Source organism: Empidonax traillii, unplaced genomic scaffold, assembly GCF_003031625.1.
Source record: "Empidonax traillii isolate 1590-97213 ecotype Southwest subspecies unplaced genomic scaffold, ASM303162v1 scaffold790:size373772, whole genome shotgun sequence".
Classification (NCBI taxonomy): Eukaryota; Metazoa; Chordata; class Aves; order Passeriformes; family Tyrannidae; genus Empidonax; species Empidonax traillii.
The window spans coordinates 343,757-362,971 of record NW_020955983.1 but is presented as its reverse complement, the minus strand read 5'-3'; the positions used below and the strand labels follow the sequence as shown (position 1 = coordinate 362,971).

At 48.8% G+C, this 19,215-nt stretch overlaps 1 protein-coding gene across 1 annotated transcript; it reads left to right on the top strand.

Annotated features, from left to right (window-relative positions):
* Window positions 1-16,677: 16,677 nt before the first annotated feature.
* LOC114066663 (C2 calcium-dependent domain-containing protein 4C-like) lies at window positions 16,678-18,470 on the top strand. The gene is made up of 2 exons (XM_027901496.1): window positions 16,678-16,756; window positions 17,047-18,470. The coding sequence occupies exon 2, from the start codon at window positions 17,102-17,104 to the stop codon at window positions 18,398-18,400; it is 1,299 nt and encodes a 432-aa protein (XP_027757297.1). The 5' UTR covers window positions 16,678-16,756; window positions 17,047-17,101; the 3' UTR covers window positions 18,401-18,470.
* Window positions 18,471-19,215: the final 745 nt, after the last annotated feature.

Here is a 19,215-nt window from a genome sequence, read left to right as displayed (position 1 = left end):
GATGCTTGAAAACAATGAAAGACAGACTTGGCCATATTTAAATGAATCCAACAGATGCATTGTCTGAGCCTGTGTGGTACCAGAGGACAGAGCTATAGTCGACACAGGATTATTTCCTGCTGGAGCTTTGCCAAAGAAAAATTGGCATCACTCGCACTATTCTTCAGTGGGAGCCTCTTCTAGAGTGTGGTTAATGAAACGCTCACATCTGGGCCCACAGGGTGGACTCTGTGTGTACAGGCAGGGAAACTCTTCCAAATCCATTTTTATTTGCAAACTTCTCACTCAGGGAAAAAACCCCCCTGAGGATCTGTTCCAGGCCCGTGTGCTACTTTAGTGCTACTTTAGCAGGGCTGGGCTCTGAGTGTCAGATCAGCTCTGTTCCTTCCTCTGCTTCCCCTTCCAGTGCTCTGCTCCCTTTATGGCCACCCAGGGATTTCCATGGCACGGCCCCAGCTCCTCAGGCAGGCAGCGCTGCTGCAGCTCCTCATCTGTGCTGGGGAGCCAGGGAATGAAGGCACAGGGACATGATCTGTGATTTGGGATGGTCACTCCTAGGGGAGGCACGTGGTGGGGCAGAGGGCAGGAAGAGATCCATCATTTCTGCTGATGGGAGCTGCTGCACAGATCCCTCAGTCCAGGTCTTCCTCAGGTGTTCCTGCTGCTCCCTTGTCCTTGTACCTTGGTCACAACAACTGCAGTGGCTGCTGTGGCCAGGTGGGACTCAGCACTGAGCTGTGGGCAGGGATTTGGGGTTCTGCTGTGGCCAGGTGGGACTCAGCACTGAGCTGTGGGCAGGGATTTGGGGTTCTGCTGTGGCCAGGTGGGACTCAGCACTGAGCTGTGGGCAGGGATTTGGGGTTCTGCTGTGGCCAGGTGGGACTCAGCACTGAGCTGTGGGCAGGGATTTGGGCTTCTGCCAAGGCTGCTGGCTCTGGCTTTTTGCACAGCCAGAGGGAAGCCCTGCTGAGTCCTTACTTTTGCCATCCCAAGTTGCTGGTATTAGTTGAAACTAACTTTTTATATACCTGGGAATCTGGTTGAATATCTGTCTAGGTATCTGGATTTCTGTTGGATAGCGTGGTTTTTTGTTTGGTTTGTTGTTTTTGTTGAGTTTTCTAGTATGTGAACCAAATCCTCAGGCCTGATCAAACAGGAGGAGTAGAGGAATTCCTTCTTTTCCTTTTTGTTTAGCAACATGTGTATATACAAACAGAGGTTATTGTGTGTTAAGCTCATGCTCTTTCTCTGAGGAGAAAAAAGTGGGGGTGGCAGATAAGGCAACTTCTTCCTCACAACTGGTGGCAATGCTTTGACTAGTCTCTAGAGCTCTGAAGGAATTGCAATATGTGGGTGGAATTTTGCTCCATAAACCAAGAGTGTGCACAGAACCAGACAGTAACTTGGGGGACAAGAGGAATTCCTATGAAAAGAGCTAGAGGTTCTTTAGAGCCTGTCTTGTACAGTAAAGTCTTGAGTGAGTTTATCCAGTGCCATCCAAATGGGGGAAGAATGCAACATTGTAAGAACCTGATGAAGTAGATCAGCTTTTACGAGGCCTGTGTGGGAAGGAAAGAGCCACTCCTGCCGTTTAAGTGGGAGACTATAATTATACATAATTCATAACTTGTGCCTAATGTATCTTGAGGGTAAATGTGCAAGTGGAGTCCTTGTCTGTGAGTGCTGAGCAAGCAGCCTCTACCTGTGTGTTTTGTGCATGTCAGGGTGGCCTGTGTGTAACCCCTGTCTAGGTCTTGTGCCATTCCTGTTTGCAGGGGCATTTGAGAGACATTTGTGCTAGTGCTGCTATTTCTGCTTCCTGCTCTAATCAGAGCACATCTTGTTTGTGCATATCAAACCAGATTTTTAAGAATAACAGGCTCAGCCAAGTAATTAATCATTTCTGTTCATGATTATCAAACTCATATATAATCAGCTTTTTAGCCCTGGGAATAGCAAATTAGATTTTCCCTCAGTAAAATGAAAAATTCATCCTCTTCAGATGAAATCGTGGACAGCACATAATTAACATAATATTCCGTGTAATTTATATTTTCATAAAAAAATAGATCAGTGCATCATTTTTGTTTCCTGTGAATCCTTGTCTCAGACTGCTTCAAAAGTAAGCTGCCTTCTCTGTGACTTCATTGATGAATCTCTTCGCTGCTGAGGTCTCTTGCTGCTGTATGAAGTCAATAATGATTTCACAGCCTTTCTTCAATCATACCAGCAGTTACCAATGGGAGCTGCACTTGTGGCCTGCCCGAGGTCAGGAGGGAACAGAAGTGGAATGTGACTCCATTCATTTCATGCTCAGCTGCGAGTCACCTTCGTAACTTTTTGGGGACATGTTGGGGTGTCGCATCTCCTGCTGGGTGGTGGGAACCCAAGGCTGGCTGGCACTGCTCCTTCTCCCACTCTGCTCCAAGCAGTCCCCTGCATTTCTCTGGAGAGCCACACTCCCAGCCCTGGGCTGTCACCAACCCCCTTCTCAGGACAGGACAGGAATCCCTGGAAGGGGCCATTCCCTTGGCTTTCCTGCTGCCTGTGCAGTGCAGATGAGGTGGGTGCCCTGGGGCAGTGAATGTACGGGACACACTGGAACAGGGCTAAATGTTCTCCAAGCCTTTTTTTTTTTTTTTTTTTTCCCATGTTAAAGATCTTTTAAGAGCAGAGTCTTTAAATCTTCAAACTGTAATCGGTACTTGTGTATTTGGCAGTTTTCCCTCACTCCCTAAGCAGCTTTAGTGTTTGTGCCAAGCCACCCCTTCCTTCCTGGGGCTGACCCAGTGCTCTGCAAGGCTGGACCTGAGACAGCTTGTCCAAGTCTGGAAGACAGGCCTGTGGATTTCTTCCCACAGATGCAGTCAATTATGCAAGATGGTTTGCTCTTGTTTGTGTTCATCATCTCAAGGGTGTGAAACGCTCTGTCTGAGCACAGACTTGCACTCCTTCCAGACTGGGTTAGTCTTCATTGTGTTCTGTGCTCTCCCTGCTTGCAGGAAGGGGGAATGAGAGATCTGCAACTTTTCTGTGGATAAACCCCTGGTGCTTTACTTGCTGGAACATATTGTGTATGAACATGATCCATTACACATTCTGTGGTCAGCTGCTAAGAAAAAAGTATCCCAAAGCCAGTGAGCAGCAGCTTCTCTTATATGACTCCAGCTTTGTGCTCAGGGAATGCATTGTGGGGTTTTTAAAGTGTAGTAAATATTTTTTTTATTCACGAAACATGAGCTGAGACTTCACTGGGGCAGTGTCCTAATGGGCAATTGGTGCACACTTAGGCCTTCCATGCCATTCCCCACCTTGCATTGGGCATGTCTGGCTCTAGAGTGTGGGTTTTTTTAAGTACCCTTGCAACAATTTGATCTTTCAAATAAAGCACAGAGGTTCTTTGCCTTCCACATGCAGTAGGTGTCTGTGTGCACAAGTGTGGACATGTACATGTCTACCTCATTTATTTAACAAAGAGAAGCAATTAGTAGCAGTGACCTTGGCAGTTTGGGCAGAGGTGTTTGGGTTTGGTGGGTTTTTTTTCATTTCCCGTAAAGCTGCAGATTTCACTCAGAGTTAAAATCCAGGCAAGGTGCAAACTGGCAAACGCTGCATAGAAAGGTGCACATAATTTTCTGTTGTCCCCTCACAGTCAAGATTATTGATGTATGAATGGTTTCTGGGCAGGTACAAGTGTATGCCCAGGTGGAAAGCATGGGCAGAGCTGAGGCTGGGGTTTCCCTTTCCTTCTGAGTGAGGGTGAGCTCTGGGTGCTTGGCAGGGGCAGCTCCAGGCACGGGCAGTGATGGGGTGGCAGAATGGGCCCTGGCAGAGCCCTGGAACCAGACTGGCAGCTCCTGCTGCCAGGAGAGGGGATAAGAATGCATGAACCACTTCAGGAAAAATGGGTCATGTGAGGCTCTGCTGGCTCCTCTTCCCTTTCCCGTGGCAGAAAAAGGCAGCTCTGGGTGTAACCAGGCACTTCATCCTCAGGGCAGCACAACTGAGTTTGCTGCTGCCGATCAGAAGCCTGGAGCCAGCTCTGGTGGTTGTTGGCGTGCACTGCACCCTCCAAACAGTGTTCAGCTGCTCATTGGCCACTTCACAAACCAAACAGATACTGCTGTGAAAAAACAACCATCAGGTAAAACTGTTGGTGAAGGGTGGCACATCCAGGGGTGTTTATGGACAAAGAGCTTAGATCCCTGTGAAATGCAGCCTGAGAGCTCAGCAGAGCCAGGGAGGAGAACTCAGCTGCTCCAGCAGAACACAGGATGGGGCTCTTACAGAGGGGATCTGCAGATAGGGGTGGAAAGAGGGAGAAATACAAGGGAGTTGTCTCAGATGTCAGAGCTGGGGGAATGCTCTGGTGTTGCTTTGTGGAGGGACCCACAGCCTGTTCTGAACTGGAGGCAGTGAGGGACAGAGTCTGTGAATAATCAGTTATTAGTAAGTGTTGCTTTTACTTTTCCACAAGTCTCTCCAGAAAGAACTGTAACAATGTCTCCAGTTGTTGCCGAGTTCAATGAGTAAGCTTGTCCATGGCACACATCCAGCCACTCCTGTCCTCTGGGCTTTATGGGATGGAATGGTCTTCCCTTGCCCAAAAGTGTGATTCCTTTTGTGGCCACTAAACTGGGCCTCCTCGTAGGAGCCCAGACTGCAGCTCCTTCCAGATAGCTAGATGAGCACAACAGAGGTTTATTTACACCACATGAGGTGCAGCCACCCTGTGAGACAAACATGCGTGGATTTAGCAGGAATGTTACCACGTCAGGGGCAACACTGAATTGTCCGTCACGATTGCACTTTGAGGAATGGCACTGCAGTGTCACAGCACTCAGCATCTGGGATAGCTCATCCATGCAGTTAGAGGTAGAGTCAATTGATTTATGTTACAGTGCTCAAAAAGAATCCACTTTGTTAAATATATTTAACTGTTGGCACCTTTAGATCCCCCTGCTGTTTGTTGGGATTGCTTTGCTTTGCCTCTCTGTGCCTCTCTGGCAAAGCCCTGTGTGCCACAGGCTCCTCTCCTGTGCCCAGGGTCAGCTGGCAGCAGGACTGAATGTCTCACAACAGCAGCAGAGTTGAGGGCTGGGACTGTGGCAATAAGGAAAAGGTAAAACCGGCAAGGTCTGCAGTGACATCCTTTTTCTTGGGGGAAAAACACCTTGGGCAGGGACCAGCTGTCTAAAGGAACCCTAAGAAGGCCAGTAGACCCTTGATGCAGTGTTGAAATAGCTCAGGTCCTGTGCCCCTCTGTGACCAATCTGTCCTTCACTGATCCATCCTGCACCTCTTGGAGCTGATGGCACAATCCCTGTTGGAGTCTGAGGGGTGGGGCTGGGCATTCCCACGTGTGCCTGTGAGCACTGGGACACTGCTGTGCTCCCAGGAGCACAGTGCAGGGAGGAGGCACAGCCCTGTTCTGTGGCCGGGCTGGCACTTGAGGTGTTTAAGTCCATGAGAGGTGGTAGGAGCTGAGCAGTGCCAGACATCAGCTCTCACTCTGTGCAAGTATTTCGGGCATCTCAGAAATGGCTGGCATGGTGCTGCAGCAACAGCTACATCAAGGATTAACTGTCCTGTTTTATCAGGTGGGTTGTAGAGAGTTGGGAACTGTAACCCTCAAGCCACAATGAGCTGGGCTTTTCCTTTCCCTGCTGCTGGGGCTGCCACGATAACTGGAAGGAGTTAGGCATAGTAGTGTTACAACAAGCAGCACTAGACAGTGCTCCTAATTGTAACCATCCTGCCTTGGGGTGATTTTGGCATTCCTTCAATAATATGCAGCAGTGCTGAACTAAGAGATACCACACAAATTAGAAACACAGCTCGCCCAGAAGTGTTTTGTAGCCCTTAAGTGTTTAATGCAATCGTATCCTAATATGAATTTGCCCCAGCAGCTCTACTTGAGTTTTACTTTGTGTTATTTTAAACCATTTAAATTTTATGAGCATGAATATTTCTTAACCACCTGGAGAGGAGAAGTGTCCCTCCTGCAGCAGCAGGACAGGCTCTGGAGTGTGCTTTCACTGGCAGTGCCAGCCTTTGCCCTCAGAAGTTGGCATGCAAGCTCTGCAGATAGCTCAAGCCTTCCTTGGCAAACGTGGCTGTAGTTTTTTGTGTATCGTGCATGTTTGGGGGTAGGGAGGAAGGAGAAAGGGAAAACCAGATATTTTTAAGTGCCCTCATGAAGTTAGTGATTTACTGAAAATGTGAGAAATTTCTCTACTTGTTACCTGCCTGAACTGTGCTTTTTCTTCTTTGTCTACTGCAGCCCAGGAATAACAGATGTGAGGAAAGCACTTGTACCTGCACTTCATTTACAGGTTTAGGCACCTGGAATCCACTCGGTGAATATTTTGACACTCTAGTTGCCTTCCACTTGTTTTGCTGAGGTCAGGTAGCCCTGTGCACTTGTGTTACACAGAGCCAGGGGGTTGAACAGGGAGGGAGGAGAGGGGAAGGCTGTGCAGGGCAGTGCTGGAGCTCCTCTGTGGAGTCACCTGTGCCACCCTGGTAACCACAGGGATTTGTGCCCTAGCACAAAAGGGATATCTGCCCCTTTGCCTGGGAGGGGGTAAAAGGGGCATCACTGATGCCCTGTGAACTGGACATGGCTGAGCAGCATCTGTTGCATGTCTGCAATGGTTGTATCTCTGTTCTGTGAGGCAGATACTGCCCTTGTAGGATTTGCCAAAAGCCAGAAAATACAGGCTTGTGTTTGCTTTATTGCAACCCCAGGACTAAGTGCTCTGGGATGGCTTTCCTCCTAGAAGCCAGTCTCTCCAGGTAACTGGGTGTGTTAGTTGTAAGCAGCCTCTCTGTGTGCAGGTTTACAATTGGAAATGATCTGACACTTGATATTCACCCCTGGTCTCCTCTCCTTTCATGCTTTGCTCTTGGGTAAGGCAGATTTCCCTCCTGCCAGCTGAAAGCTCTCCCAAGCTGAGCCTGCAATCTGTTGGGAGGTAATAAGAGCAACCAGGCCCTGCCTGACCACAGTGCTGAGGCACTGCTGGGTACAGGGAAAACAATTACCAAGTGCTGAGATAATGCCACCCTCAGACTGGAGGGGCAGATGCCAGCTCTTAACTGGCTGTTTTAATGAGTGTCAGAAAATTAAGAATGACAGCAAGGGGTCAACCCAGGGCACAGCTGCCTCGTGGCTGGGGTCACTCTCGCTTTCCTGCTTGGGAGATGGGTGGTGTGTCCCCCAAACAGCATCTGAAATGGCACACTGCTGCGTTCCCCACCCCACAGGTGACCCAGGGGACACAGCAGGCCTCCAAGGGGACTGGCTTCCTAGTTATCTGAGAAAGCAAAAATACTGCTTCCAGATTAAACAGCAAATACACGAGACAAGGAGGGGCAAAGGAAAGGGAGAGCATGACATGAGATTTTCTGGGCATCAGTGACTGTGGAAGGAGTTACAGCTTTATACTTCTGCAAGGGAATTTAGGCTGTTTCAGCAAACTTGGCCACAGGGCCACAGTGTCTACCAGTCCCACAACTCAAAATCCCTTTCTGGCCCTGGACAGGTTTTGCAGATGTTTCTTGTGTGCTCAGACACTGCTTGTGCCAAGCAGTTCAGTGAGGGAATGGTGAGTGTCCTCCAGCCCAAACCTACAGTACAGCCCTTCCAACAGGGGAGCTTTGCTCATCACCAGTGCTGGGGTTTTTCTTCGTGTGGAATGTTTGAGGGGAGAACCAGCCCAAAATAAAACCCCCAAAAAGCTGTGAGCTAAGATGCTTTTTGTTCCTACTTACCAGCTGGAACCATGTCCACAGTGACCAGCTCAGGGTTTTGTGGAGTCTTTAGTACTGGGGTACAGAGCAGATTGTGCTCCTGGAGCCCAGTTCATACACCTCAAACAAACCAGTGTGTTGGGAAATGTCTCTCCAATGCTTCAGTGAGCACAGCCAGCTCTGCTTTTGTAACAGCAGGATTCATTTCCCCCATCATGTCAGAACTGGGTTTCTCACAACATCCAGAAGAAGAAAGCTGTGATTTTTTTTTTTTGTCTGCTTTTTTACATCTGACTTGACAAAATATGTTAGAATTAAGCTGACATATATCATTGCTTTTTGAGAAAGTTATGCCCTATCCTTGATTTATCAAGGATTGACTTGGAGTCAGTGAGTTGAGAAAACATGTGAATTATGCATTGAGTATCTTTGTCTCCCTGGCTTTTAAGTGAGGTATTCAAGACAGAGCAATGAGATGTTATCATCTTACCTTTTGGCAGACTTTTGATGCATTGGCTGCTTTATTGTTTCTTATCCTATTTTTTGGTTGGTAAAACTTGCAGTTGTTTGGCTTGCTTTGTGCACGTTGTTAAAATCAGAGGAAGGTTCAAAAAAACCCCTAGAGACAAAGAGATATGGTCATGGACCTGGATAGTTTTTTGGGACTCTGTAACGTCATTACATGTTTATTGTTTTTCTAACAACATTTAAGCAAAACATTATGATTACCTATGCTCCTAAATTTTCCTCTGAGTTTGTTACATGCTCTAATATCCTGCAGGAGAATTAAAACATCCGGCAAAAAAAGTTAATAATCCCTCTTCACTCTGAATTTGCAAAAATTGAAACCAACAGCTGTTTCAGAGCCAAAAAAAACCCTGAAAAGCACGTAGCAGGTGGTACCATGTATGTGTGTCTAATTGCAGCCCAACAATCCAAGAGCCAGCTACCAAATAGTGAGGAGTGAGATCATGACTCTGGCAGAGAAGGGGGGCAAACAGAATGGGAAAGCAAGAGAAATGGTTTTGGCCCAGGAAATGAGTATTTTTACAGAGGAGAGTAGTGACTGTCAATAGGAGTAGTGAATGATGATGTTTTGTTGGTTTGGGAATGCTCTCCTGTTGACTCGTCACTGTCTGCAGACACCGGCTGCAGGTGCCAAGGATGCTGGTGAGGTGATGGACTGTCTGGCCATGGCTCAGTGTCAGTAAACACCACGGATCTGGTCAGGTGAGCTGCAGCTCTGGGCTCAGACACTCCTGCAAAGCAGCTGAGTCTCCTTTCACAGGCTCTCAGTGCACCTGCAGGTGCATCTCCCTGGCTCTGCTCACAGCTGCCCTTTGGAGGATCAGGTACAGGAATATCCCAGATACGTGAACACCCCCTTTAGCTTGCCAAATGCTCATGGCAGCTCATTCCAAGTGTGTGAGTGGACTGTTTCCATAGGGATTTCTCCAGCCTCACTCCAGAAAATATTATTTGTTTGTGTTTCTGTTTCTGTCCAAAATAAATGTTCTGTCTGTCCCTTCTAATGTAAAGAAAGCCTTTGCTTTGACCACACTGTGAGAGAGGATTTGGGTGAGGACAGAGAAAGTGTGAAAGACAAGAGGAAAAGAACTGTTCTCATGCGAGTCTGAACTAAAACAAACCAGAAGAAATTCGGAGCTGCAAAATGTATGGGCTTGGTCTGATCAGGAGCAAGAGCCAAACCCTCTGCCCCAAAATGGGAGCTGTTGTGGGGAGGGGCTTAGGGGTAAAGTCCATCATGGGATCACCATAACCAGTTCTGAAAAAGGTATTGGAAGATCTGCTTCCCTCAGATCCCAGGAATATTCAGTCTGCCTGAAGCAGCTGATCTTTGAGTGGATGGCATGGGTTAAATGTTTGGGGGCTGAAGCTCCTCTGGCCTTACTGCCACTTCAGCTGCTCTTGGACTCAGTGATCTTCGAGGTCTTTTCCCATCTGAATGATTTGTGGTTCTATGAATCACACTCTTCATTGCTTGAGGGAAGCTGCTGAGCAGTAAAGTGCTAAGCATAATATTTTAATTAGTTAAAATCAGTTGTTCTTCCCAAGTTGTTCTGCTCACAGTAAATAATAATTAAGAGCAAAGAGCACAGGGAGTGAGGGTGCTGCTGCTTTGTAGCTCAATATCAGGAGTAATCAAAGCCAGAGGACTGTGCTTATTAGTGCCTGGGCCATTTGCTGGCCCTCGGTTTGCTGATGAGTTCTGCTTAATTAAGAGCAGCAGGAGCAAACTGATGGCTTTCTGATCCTGGCCCTACTGTCTGAGAGTGCTGATGAGGCAGACACTGCTCTGGGCACAGCCAAGAAGAGATGGAGGCCAGAGATGGGATTTTCTGTCCCACAGCAGCTCTCAGGTGTGTTTTGCCTCAGAGACCCTGGGGAGGGGCTGTCCCCTGCCCTCCACCGATCATCTGCATGTAAACTGATGTGGGGGGCAGAACAAGGCTGCTGCCCAGGAAGCCTCTTTTATCATTTATTCAGGTGGGAGGGAAACACAGACTCTGCAGGATCAGCTGCTGCTTCCACTCTCAGCCCTGAGCATGGAGCTGCTGGTCATGGAGGAGGAGCTGGGCTGGAATGGCCTAGAAAAGGTACCCACTCATGTCCCTTCTTTCTTCTCAATCACCTGCCCATGCAGCTCCTTGTAAGACTGGTGCCAGAAGAAGCATTTTCCAGAGCTTTTATTGTAGTTTTTATTTTAATTGGGGTAAATTAAGTGGCAAAAGAAACTTGTAAATGCTAGAAGGCAGAGGAAAACATCTTTTACTTTACATGCTTGGGTAGCAAAGGGGTGTGTCACCAGCTGAAGTGTTTGGCTCTGCCCTGGTTTGGGTAGTGTGAAATATGTGCTGCAAGTAAACTGCATCAACTGCAGCCTGTTTTCTCTTAGGCATTTGGGGTGGAGGAGGTTCCCAGAATTCCCAGAACACAAGTGCCATGTGTTCCACATTGTGGCTCCAGCAGGAGCCTGCTGGCCCTGGGGGGTGAGGGAGGGAGGGAGGCTGGATTCAAACTGCAGGCTCCCCTCAGGGAATGGCAGGATGAGATGGAGAAACAATAAAGGGCTTCAATTTGTCCTCCCCACTTAAGCAAAGCTCCTCACCATGAAACAACTTCTACCAAGTGCCAGAGAATCTGTTCTGGTCACATGAACCTATCTCTGCTTTTCCAAGGGGAATATGTGTGTGACAGCAGTAACTTCAGATTATCTTTCTTTACACAGTAATATCTGTCCATATGCTGAAACTCTTTGTGTTTGGGAGCAGTAGTTAAACTGTTGGTTTTCTCATGCCTGTGGATTCCTGACTTGGAAGGAATTTTGTCAAAGGAAATCCTTGCCTTTCTCACACTCCTCCTGCTTGCTGCTGAGAGCCAGGGTTGTTCTCCAAGTCCTTTTAGTCTAATTTGCTCTACATTTCTGGTTGTAAACCATTAATGGCAGATATTTAACAGTGGGGGGCAGAGTGTGTGATCTACAAAATCCTCCAGAACTACTTCTTTATCCCTGGTTATAATCATAGTATCCTGTGACTTTCCTTCTAATTTTCCTTTGAATGAAATTTCAGACAATTAATTTCCTCACAATAACAAAACTATCACTGACTGCTTTCATCCTTTCTGCTCCCAGAGACCAAACCCAGCATCTCCACAAAATCCTGAGCCTTTTCCCAAAGTTCCCCAAGGTCTACAGGACTCTTTACTCTGATTCCTGGAATCAGGTTCTCCCTGCTGGCATCAGTTTCACTGATGGATTTTTTTTTTTTCTCCCCCCACTGACAGTCCAAATGACTTTAGTTGTGCAGATGTGATTTGGGCATTAGGAGCTCTGAGAAAAGGAGGTAGTGATAGACCACCTGCATGAGGCTTTGCAGGGGCAGGGCCATAGCAGGCCCTGCTTTTTAAATGGAAAGTAAAAGGGGAACACTTTCTTACACCAGAAAATACTCCTGCAGAAACACAACACCTTAGGGGACAAAAAGCTACAATCTAGCTGCTGAAATGCTGCAATTTTAGAGAGAGAACTGTCTGTCTATACCAGGAATGCTGGTTACAACCAGGAGGCCAGTTACAACCCTCTTTAGGATCCTTTAATCAGCTTTCCTAAACTGCCCAGGCTGTGTGTTAAACCCTGTGCTGGTGCCAGGAAATCCTCTCTGCTGTTGAGTTTTTATCCTGCTTATCCATGTGTAGAACCTTGCTTTTTCAGGAAACTGCCTGAACTGAGCAGTGGAGCTCGTTCTGCCCCAGTCATGGGAAATGTGGGTAATTAATTACCTGTTCTGTGAGAAAATATTTTCCCAGTTCCATTCTTTTCTCCCCTGTCACACGAGTTCTTGATGAAGTTATTGGCACCCTCGAGTTCTCTTTATGCCCCTGTTGTAAAGATGCCTGTTTTTCCATCAGTGTCTGAGGTGATTTTTGTGTGTTGTACAGCTTATCAGTGCCATGTTGGTCCCAGCATCGTCACTGCAGCTGAGCAGGGAAACATCCTGCCAGTCCAACTAGAAATGCAGTTATTAAAACAACAGACAAGAGACTTGAACAACAGACAGCCATTTGGCAGTTCTGCAGAGCCTCAAACAGTTGTACTGTTATGTTCTGGAAAGAAGATGTTGAGGCTTTTTCTCAGCAATACCGATACACCTCAGGCTGTATTGTTTGTGATGTTTCACAGGTAGAGTAAGATCCAGGTAAAATATTTCAGAACTACTGGCTGTAGATCAGTGTAGCAGGTGTATTTTGGGGAGGAGGTGTTGACTATTTTGTATCAGTCAAGATAGAATCAGTACTAAATCTGTCATATACTAGCAGGAGACAAGTGGATTCGATGGGTAATAAGGGATAAGGCTAATTGGAAATTCATATTATTTACTGGTAAGTGTCTCTGGACAAACTCTGATTTGTGTTTGAGAGAATGGAATAGTTTCCCATGTGATGCCATTTAAGCTTTAAAGGAGATGAGAAGTTTCAGGAAGGATGTCAGTCATTACTGGTAGTTGGATTGAACACAGAAAATGCAAGAGAGACTCAATAGCTCCACTGAAAAGGGGAGTTACTTCTTTTCTCACAGCTTTACACATGTTCATGTCTGTTTAGAGGGTTCCTTCCCCCAGCTGAGCTAGGAATTGCTGACAGTGCAAGTCAGGCTCTACCTTGGTGTTCAGATGTGTGACAGGGACTGGAGCAGCTCATCCACTCCTGGGGACCAAGCTGTTGCAGGGGACAACATTTCTGTGATTTCTTTAACCCATTAAAATGCCAGAGTGGCTTTTCCATAAATAGCACCTGAACCTCCCTGGCCTTGGCCAGCAGGCTTTATCTGCAGTGCAGTTCATGCTCCAAGCTGGATTTGGCATCAGGGGGTCTTACAACCTGGAGAGCACACAGGGAATTCTGAAAGCATCAGGGAAAAGGAATTTCACATCATGCAGACAAAATATGAAGCTTTTCAGACTGGGAACAGATAGGAAGTAGATACTGCCTGGAATTGGCTGTATTTCCATTAAACATGGAAAGGCATTTAAAGCCAGATGTGGTTAGGTTCTGCTATGGACCTACACTTCAGCCCAGGAGATTATTTTGCTGACTTCAGCAGTGGAAGTAGGGACAGCAAACCTGTCTTGGTTTTGCGTGGCAATTCCTGGCTTCTGAGCACAGGAGCATGTAATGTGCCGGCAGGAAGGGATCCTTTAGCTCATGCTCTCCAGTTCACACTGCTGTGACACGAGGTACTTGAGATACTTTGCCTCAAGTGCCCAAGTGCCTGAAGGGCCCTGCAGCTCCTCTGCTCTTCTGCCAAGCAGCACTTGGGCACTTGTTCTTCCCTTTGTTCATTTAAAGGAGCAGGGACACTTGTAGAGCTGTGCAGCAACCTGCCTTTGCTGATGTGGTAAAATCTAAGCTACTATAGAGTACTAAATAAGAGAAGAAAGATCAGGTTGTCAGATGAGTTTTGCTGAACCTCTGTTAGCATTTTTATCACTAAACAAGCAATGCAGAATGACTTGATTCAGGCCAGAAGTGGAGAGCAGATTGTCACAGTGACAGGAAGGCATCAGCGTGATGTACATTTGCAATGATATCAGACTAGAATGAAAAAAGTCAGTGCCTCTCAGCTGATGGAGGTTTTCTTTCAAGAAGCTACAGCTGAATTACTGCTGCTTTCTTTAGGAAAATAAAACCGAGCTGGGTTATTTATTCTCACAGAAGCGAGTGGGAATGTTGTATATTTGAGGTAATATAATGCACTGAGCCATGGTTGTTGCTTTAAACCTCATCCACACCTGTCTTTGATGCCTCCCCCCTTTCCCAGCAGGGCAGGAAGTTTTTCTTTCTCTCTCCACTCATCTTGGCTGGGCAGGGAGGGCTCCACCTCCCCTGGTGCTCATCACCAAAAGGCTGCCAGCTCCTAAAGCCCCCCTGCTTCTCTACCCTCTACAAACCATTGGAAGGGTTCTCCTGGCACTTCCAGGCCCTCGAACCTGAGAGTTCCAAACAGGTTTTGGCCTGGCTGGAGCTTTGCTGAGTGGGACACTATGCTGAGTGGTGGCAGGAGAGAAAGGATATCAGTGTAACAGCCTACTGATTGTGTTCATAAAACACTGCCTGTGTTCTGCATTGCCCTGGGAGGAGATTCCATTCTGCCCCAGGTTTTCCAGCTCCTGGCGAGATCCCAGGGCTTCACCAGCTATTGGTGCAGGGGTGGTAATAAAGCCTTGCCACAAATTATATCCTTTCCGGTTTAAAAGTGGATTATTGCAGACACATTTTTATAGCGACAGGAAGCCTTGTTGGCAGGATATTTTAATTATGCTCTGCAGCTAATCAAGGAAAGAGAAACAGCTTTGAACACAGGAAGCTGCACTCGCAGATCTGAGTGCCTATTTCCAGGGGGGATGGACAAGTGCTTCAGTGTTGCTGCTCTCCCGGCACATCAGCGATCTGTTGAAGGGCTGCAAAATGCCGGCTGGTTTGGCAGGGCAGGACACAGCACCCAGTGTAAGGCACTGCTCACCCTGCAGGCACTGGAGGGAGACAGGCAGCTGGAAGCAGGGCAGTGATCACCCTCTGGGAAAGCCCTCACTTTCCCTTGCAAGCCTAAGGAGACTAAACAGGAATCGAGTACCTATGACGGGGTAGCTGTTTTATTTCACCACTGCCTGGTGCCAGCTGTGCACTTGGCATACCTGAGGTTAGTTGCTGTATCTGAGCTACTTCTGTCATCTGTTACTGGAAGCAATGAAGTTCCCACTAAAAAGCTGATTTTCCTTTATTGTTCTCCATGTTTAGAGTCAAATGTTTCTTTGGTATTCAAAGCAGAGGTGTGTATGTTGGAACAAGCTCACTTTCTCTTTGGAAGCTACATGGTGTGTAATGCAGGATGTCTAGTGCTGTATTGCCTGCTCTGAATGGATAACAGCTCCGTGGTTCTTCCCAAAGGAGAGCATCCCAGGGTCTCCAGTAACTCCTCTTGCCATGCTGCTGAGAAGTCTCATTAGCTGGAGAAAGCATAAGCCCTCTCCAGAGGCCTCTAAATTAGATTAGAGATTATCTGAACCATGCTCACATCAAGTAAGTCCATTGAAGTAAACTACAGGAGCAGCAGCAACTGCAGCATTACTGGGACCTCTGAGGTGTCCTGAACCCTTTTACCAATCATGGCAGAAAGAATTTCCTCTGATTTTAATCACTAGAGGATTACTATGCTAGTGAAGCTGAACTGGTGTAAAACAAGCAGGAGAGAGGCAGGGCTCAAACCCAGAACATGTGTGTTCCCAGCTAAATCTTTCAGCAGGTTCAAAATGTTCCCTGCCCTTGTAACCCCCCGGATTTGTTTTCTCTGAGCACATCTCGTCTATTTTGAGCACTCAGTAAACATGAACTTTAGCTCTTCGGTGGTAAAAGGAAAGCAGAATATTATTTGTCTACTACCCCTGTGTTACAACCTTCAGCTGAGCGTTTGGCCGACCAGTTTGTCAGGCCTTGCTGGCTTTGCACTTCAGCTTGCTATTTGTGGCTCTAGGATAATTATAGCGTTTGCAGAGGTCCGTCCAGGCTGTGCTGCATTGCAGAACTGTGCTGAGAAAGTTGCTGGATCCCCCCCGGCTCAGTGCAGCGCCTGTTCAGTGTCACACACGCCTGTTTTTGGACACGCCGCGTTTCAAGGTGACTCGGCCAAAGCATTTTCTGCCGTGTTTTTCTCCTCGCTGCATCTGCATTCCTGGTTTTGCCGTGGCTCAATATCGCTCATAAGGACAGGGGGTCAAGGCTCGGTTGTCTCATGCTCTGTGCGGGTAATGAGAAGGGGGCGACGCACACTGACGTGCAGAAGGGCAGCGAAGTTCTTCACAAAGGAGCTGAGAACTGCAATCTCCGCTTCCTCTCGCTCCGGTGCTGGAGAGCCGCCAGGAGCTCCAGAAGAAAAGAAGCACCAAACAACGCTGCTTTTGTCCCGGGCTTGTTAGTTAATCTCGGGATGGCTCTGCAAATAGATATTAATCAGAGGGAGCCGGGAGCAGGGGCTGAGGCGCTGCCCGGGCAGCCCCGTCCCCCTCCGGCAGGCGGGTCCCAGCGCAGGGGCAGCGGTTCCCGGGTGCGTGGGGCGGCCCTAAAGGCGCTTTCCCGGGACAGGCCCTTGTGCGAGTCCCTCCCCGCTGCCCTGGGCACGTCCCCGGTGCCCACACGGTGTCCGGCAGGGCAGCAGCGGTGCTTTCCTTCCTCTTTCTCGTCCTCCTCGTTCTCTCTCCCTCCGCATGAGAGCGGCAGGCGTGACCGCCGGGCCAGTATCCCCTTCTGTCCTCCCCTCCTTCTCGCTGTCCGTCCCTCCCCGGCGGGTGGGAGGTGCCCGGTGGCTCTAGAAAAGGGCCGGCTCGGGGCGGGGGGCCGGGAGGTGTTGGCGGCTGCCGGAGGTGCCCGAGCCCGGCGAGCAGCGAGTCGTGGCTGCTGCACAGAGAGGGGGCTCGCACCGCACAAGGTACGTGCTCTGCTAAGGGAGGGGCGCGGTGGGCATTGTCAGAGAGGGACGTTTGCCTCGGTAGAGATTCGATGCTGTTTTCTTTCTTTAGCTGTTTAGTTCTGTCCTTGTGCCGTTTCGCTGGGCTACAAGTGGCGCGCTGGGTAGGGGCTGTTTGGAACCTGTGGATTGAATAGGCTGGTGCTAGTCCTGCCTTGAATGGAGTCCTCGGTGCCTTGCTCGGCTGTCCGTGCCTTGTAGTCTGTCCAGCAAGAACGTTCATGTACTTTTTCGCCTCTGTGTGTCTGTAGGTGGATTTGTCTGTCAGGCTTTTCCCCTTTGAGGACCTCCTGCTCAGCCGCAGCGATGTGGTTCTTGGAAAAGATCAGAGCATCACATGCAAGTGGAAATCTCTCCTGCTCTTCCTTCCTGGGACTGCCACATGGCCAAAACCTGCCAGAAAAACCCCGACTGGGGGCTGCTGCGTTTCCGAACGTGCTCACCCCCGACAGAATCCCTGAATTCTGCATTCCCCCCAGGTTGGCCGGCTCTGGCTCCGTCAAGGGCACTGGCTCCCACCAGGACCACAGTTCAGTGGATGCAGCTCTCACTTCTGCCTCTAGCCGCAGCTCTTTGCCGCACCTCATCCAGGTGGAAAGTGTGGAAGAGGACGTGACAGCCCTGGAGGAAGAAAGCACCAACTCGGACCCTCAGTCCCAAGCAGCGCTTTCCCTGCCCCACTTTCCAAGAGCCCCCACTTCCTATGGCTTCTGCACTTTGCTGGAGAGCCCCCACACCAGGAGGAAGGAGTCCATCTTCCACGGTGACCCCCGCAGCGCCCTGCCCAGCCTGATGCTGTCCCGGTCCAGGGCAAACACATTCAGTGGCAAGGGCAGCACGTCCAATCCCATTGCCATCAGCTTCTCTTCTGTGCAGCTGCCTCCCAAGCAGCTCTCTCTGCACAGGCAGGGTGCCTGCGACAGCGACACTGCCTCCTCCAGCGAATCCTCTCCTTTCAGCTCCCCTCTTCTCAGCAGGTCGCCTCCCAGACCCTGCTCCCTGACCAAAGCACAGAGTCAGGAGGGGTTGCTCTGCCGAGCGCTGAAAGCCAAGAGCAAATCCAGCATGGCCAGGAACAATTCCCTCTCCACGGAGGAGAGCAGCTCCACTGATAACAGCCCCAGTGCCATCAGGAGGGCCTCGGAGGGGCTGCTCGCCATGCGGAGCTTCAGCACCTCCTGCTCCCCCGTCTTTCCTCTGGACCTGCCCCGCAGTCGGGAGAGGCTGGTGGGAGAGAGCACGGTGCTGATGGACAAGGGGGGGCTGCTGAGGCTGTCGGCCGAGTACTGCTCCGAGAACGAGCGGCTGCGCATCCGCCTCATCAGCGCCGAGGGCTTGTACGAGGACTCTGTGGAGCCCAAACACATCAACTGCTGCATCTCCTTCTCCCTGGTGCCAGGGAAAACGCAGAAGCAGAGGAGCACTGTTATAAAGAGGAGCAGAAATCCCATCTTCAACGAGGACTTCTTTTTTGATGGCATTGCAGAGGAAGAGCTGTACAGCCTCTCTGTAAGGATGAAAGCCACGAATAAAGGGTGCAGTATGAAGCGGGATTATACCTTGGGAGAACGGCAGTTGTCTTTAATGAGTATGTTGTCAGTGTAACACTTCAAATGTTCAAACAGAAACTGTCTTCTGAAACTTTTCTACTAAATAAAGTTTTGGGTTGAGTTTATGTTGTTTTGTTGTTTTGTTTTGTTTTTTTTAAGTAGAAAGCACTGCCTTGCTTGGTGTTACCATCATGCTCTTGTACCTTGTTTTGCTGCTTAACTCTTCATACTCTGATAGGTATTTGGCATTGGAAGGTGGCTGTGGAGCAGACCTGCCTGGAGAGTTGGACAGGAGGGCAGCAGGGCTGGTTTGCCTGTAGGATCAAGGATTAGGCAGCTACCAAGTCAAGACTGTTCTTGTTTGTGGCTTTCAGGCTGTGGAAGTGTTTTTCACCCATCCTGGTCCCTAAGCAGGTATGAAGTGTGTGCACACAACATCTGTTCAGTGGACCTTCTGTCAGCACTCACATTTACACAAACCAGTGTTGTAATGAGCCCTGTATTTGGGGAGGGGAGAGAGTTTGGGAATCAGCTCTTCTGCAGCAGGGGTGGAGGATCTGGATTCCCAAAGCCTGTCTAAGTTTGTGTTGAGGATAACAAGATCAGCTTCTGAGCAGCAGTGAGAAGCCACTGAAGGCAGGGCTCTTTGTTTATACAGACCTACACTATCAACACTGAACAGGCTCCTGCCAGGCGATTGCTGCAGCACACCTGACATCTTCATTTACCCTGGTTTTCTATGGTTGATTTCCCAGCCCTCAGAATGAAGTTGCCAGGTAATTTTGGTCAGAAATGTACCCTAGAGCTATAACCCTCAGCAATTCAGCTATTGAATCCTTTCTGAAGCTGGAGCAGATAAGATATCAGTAA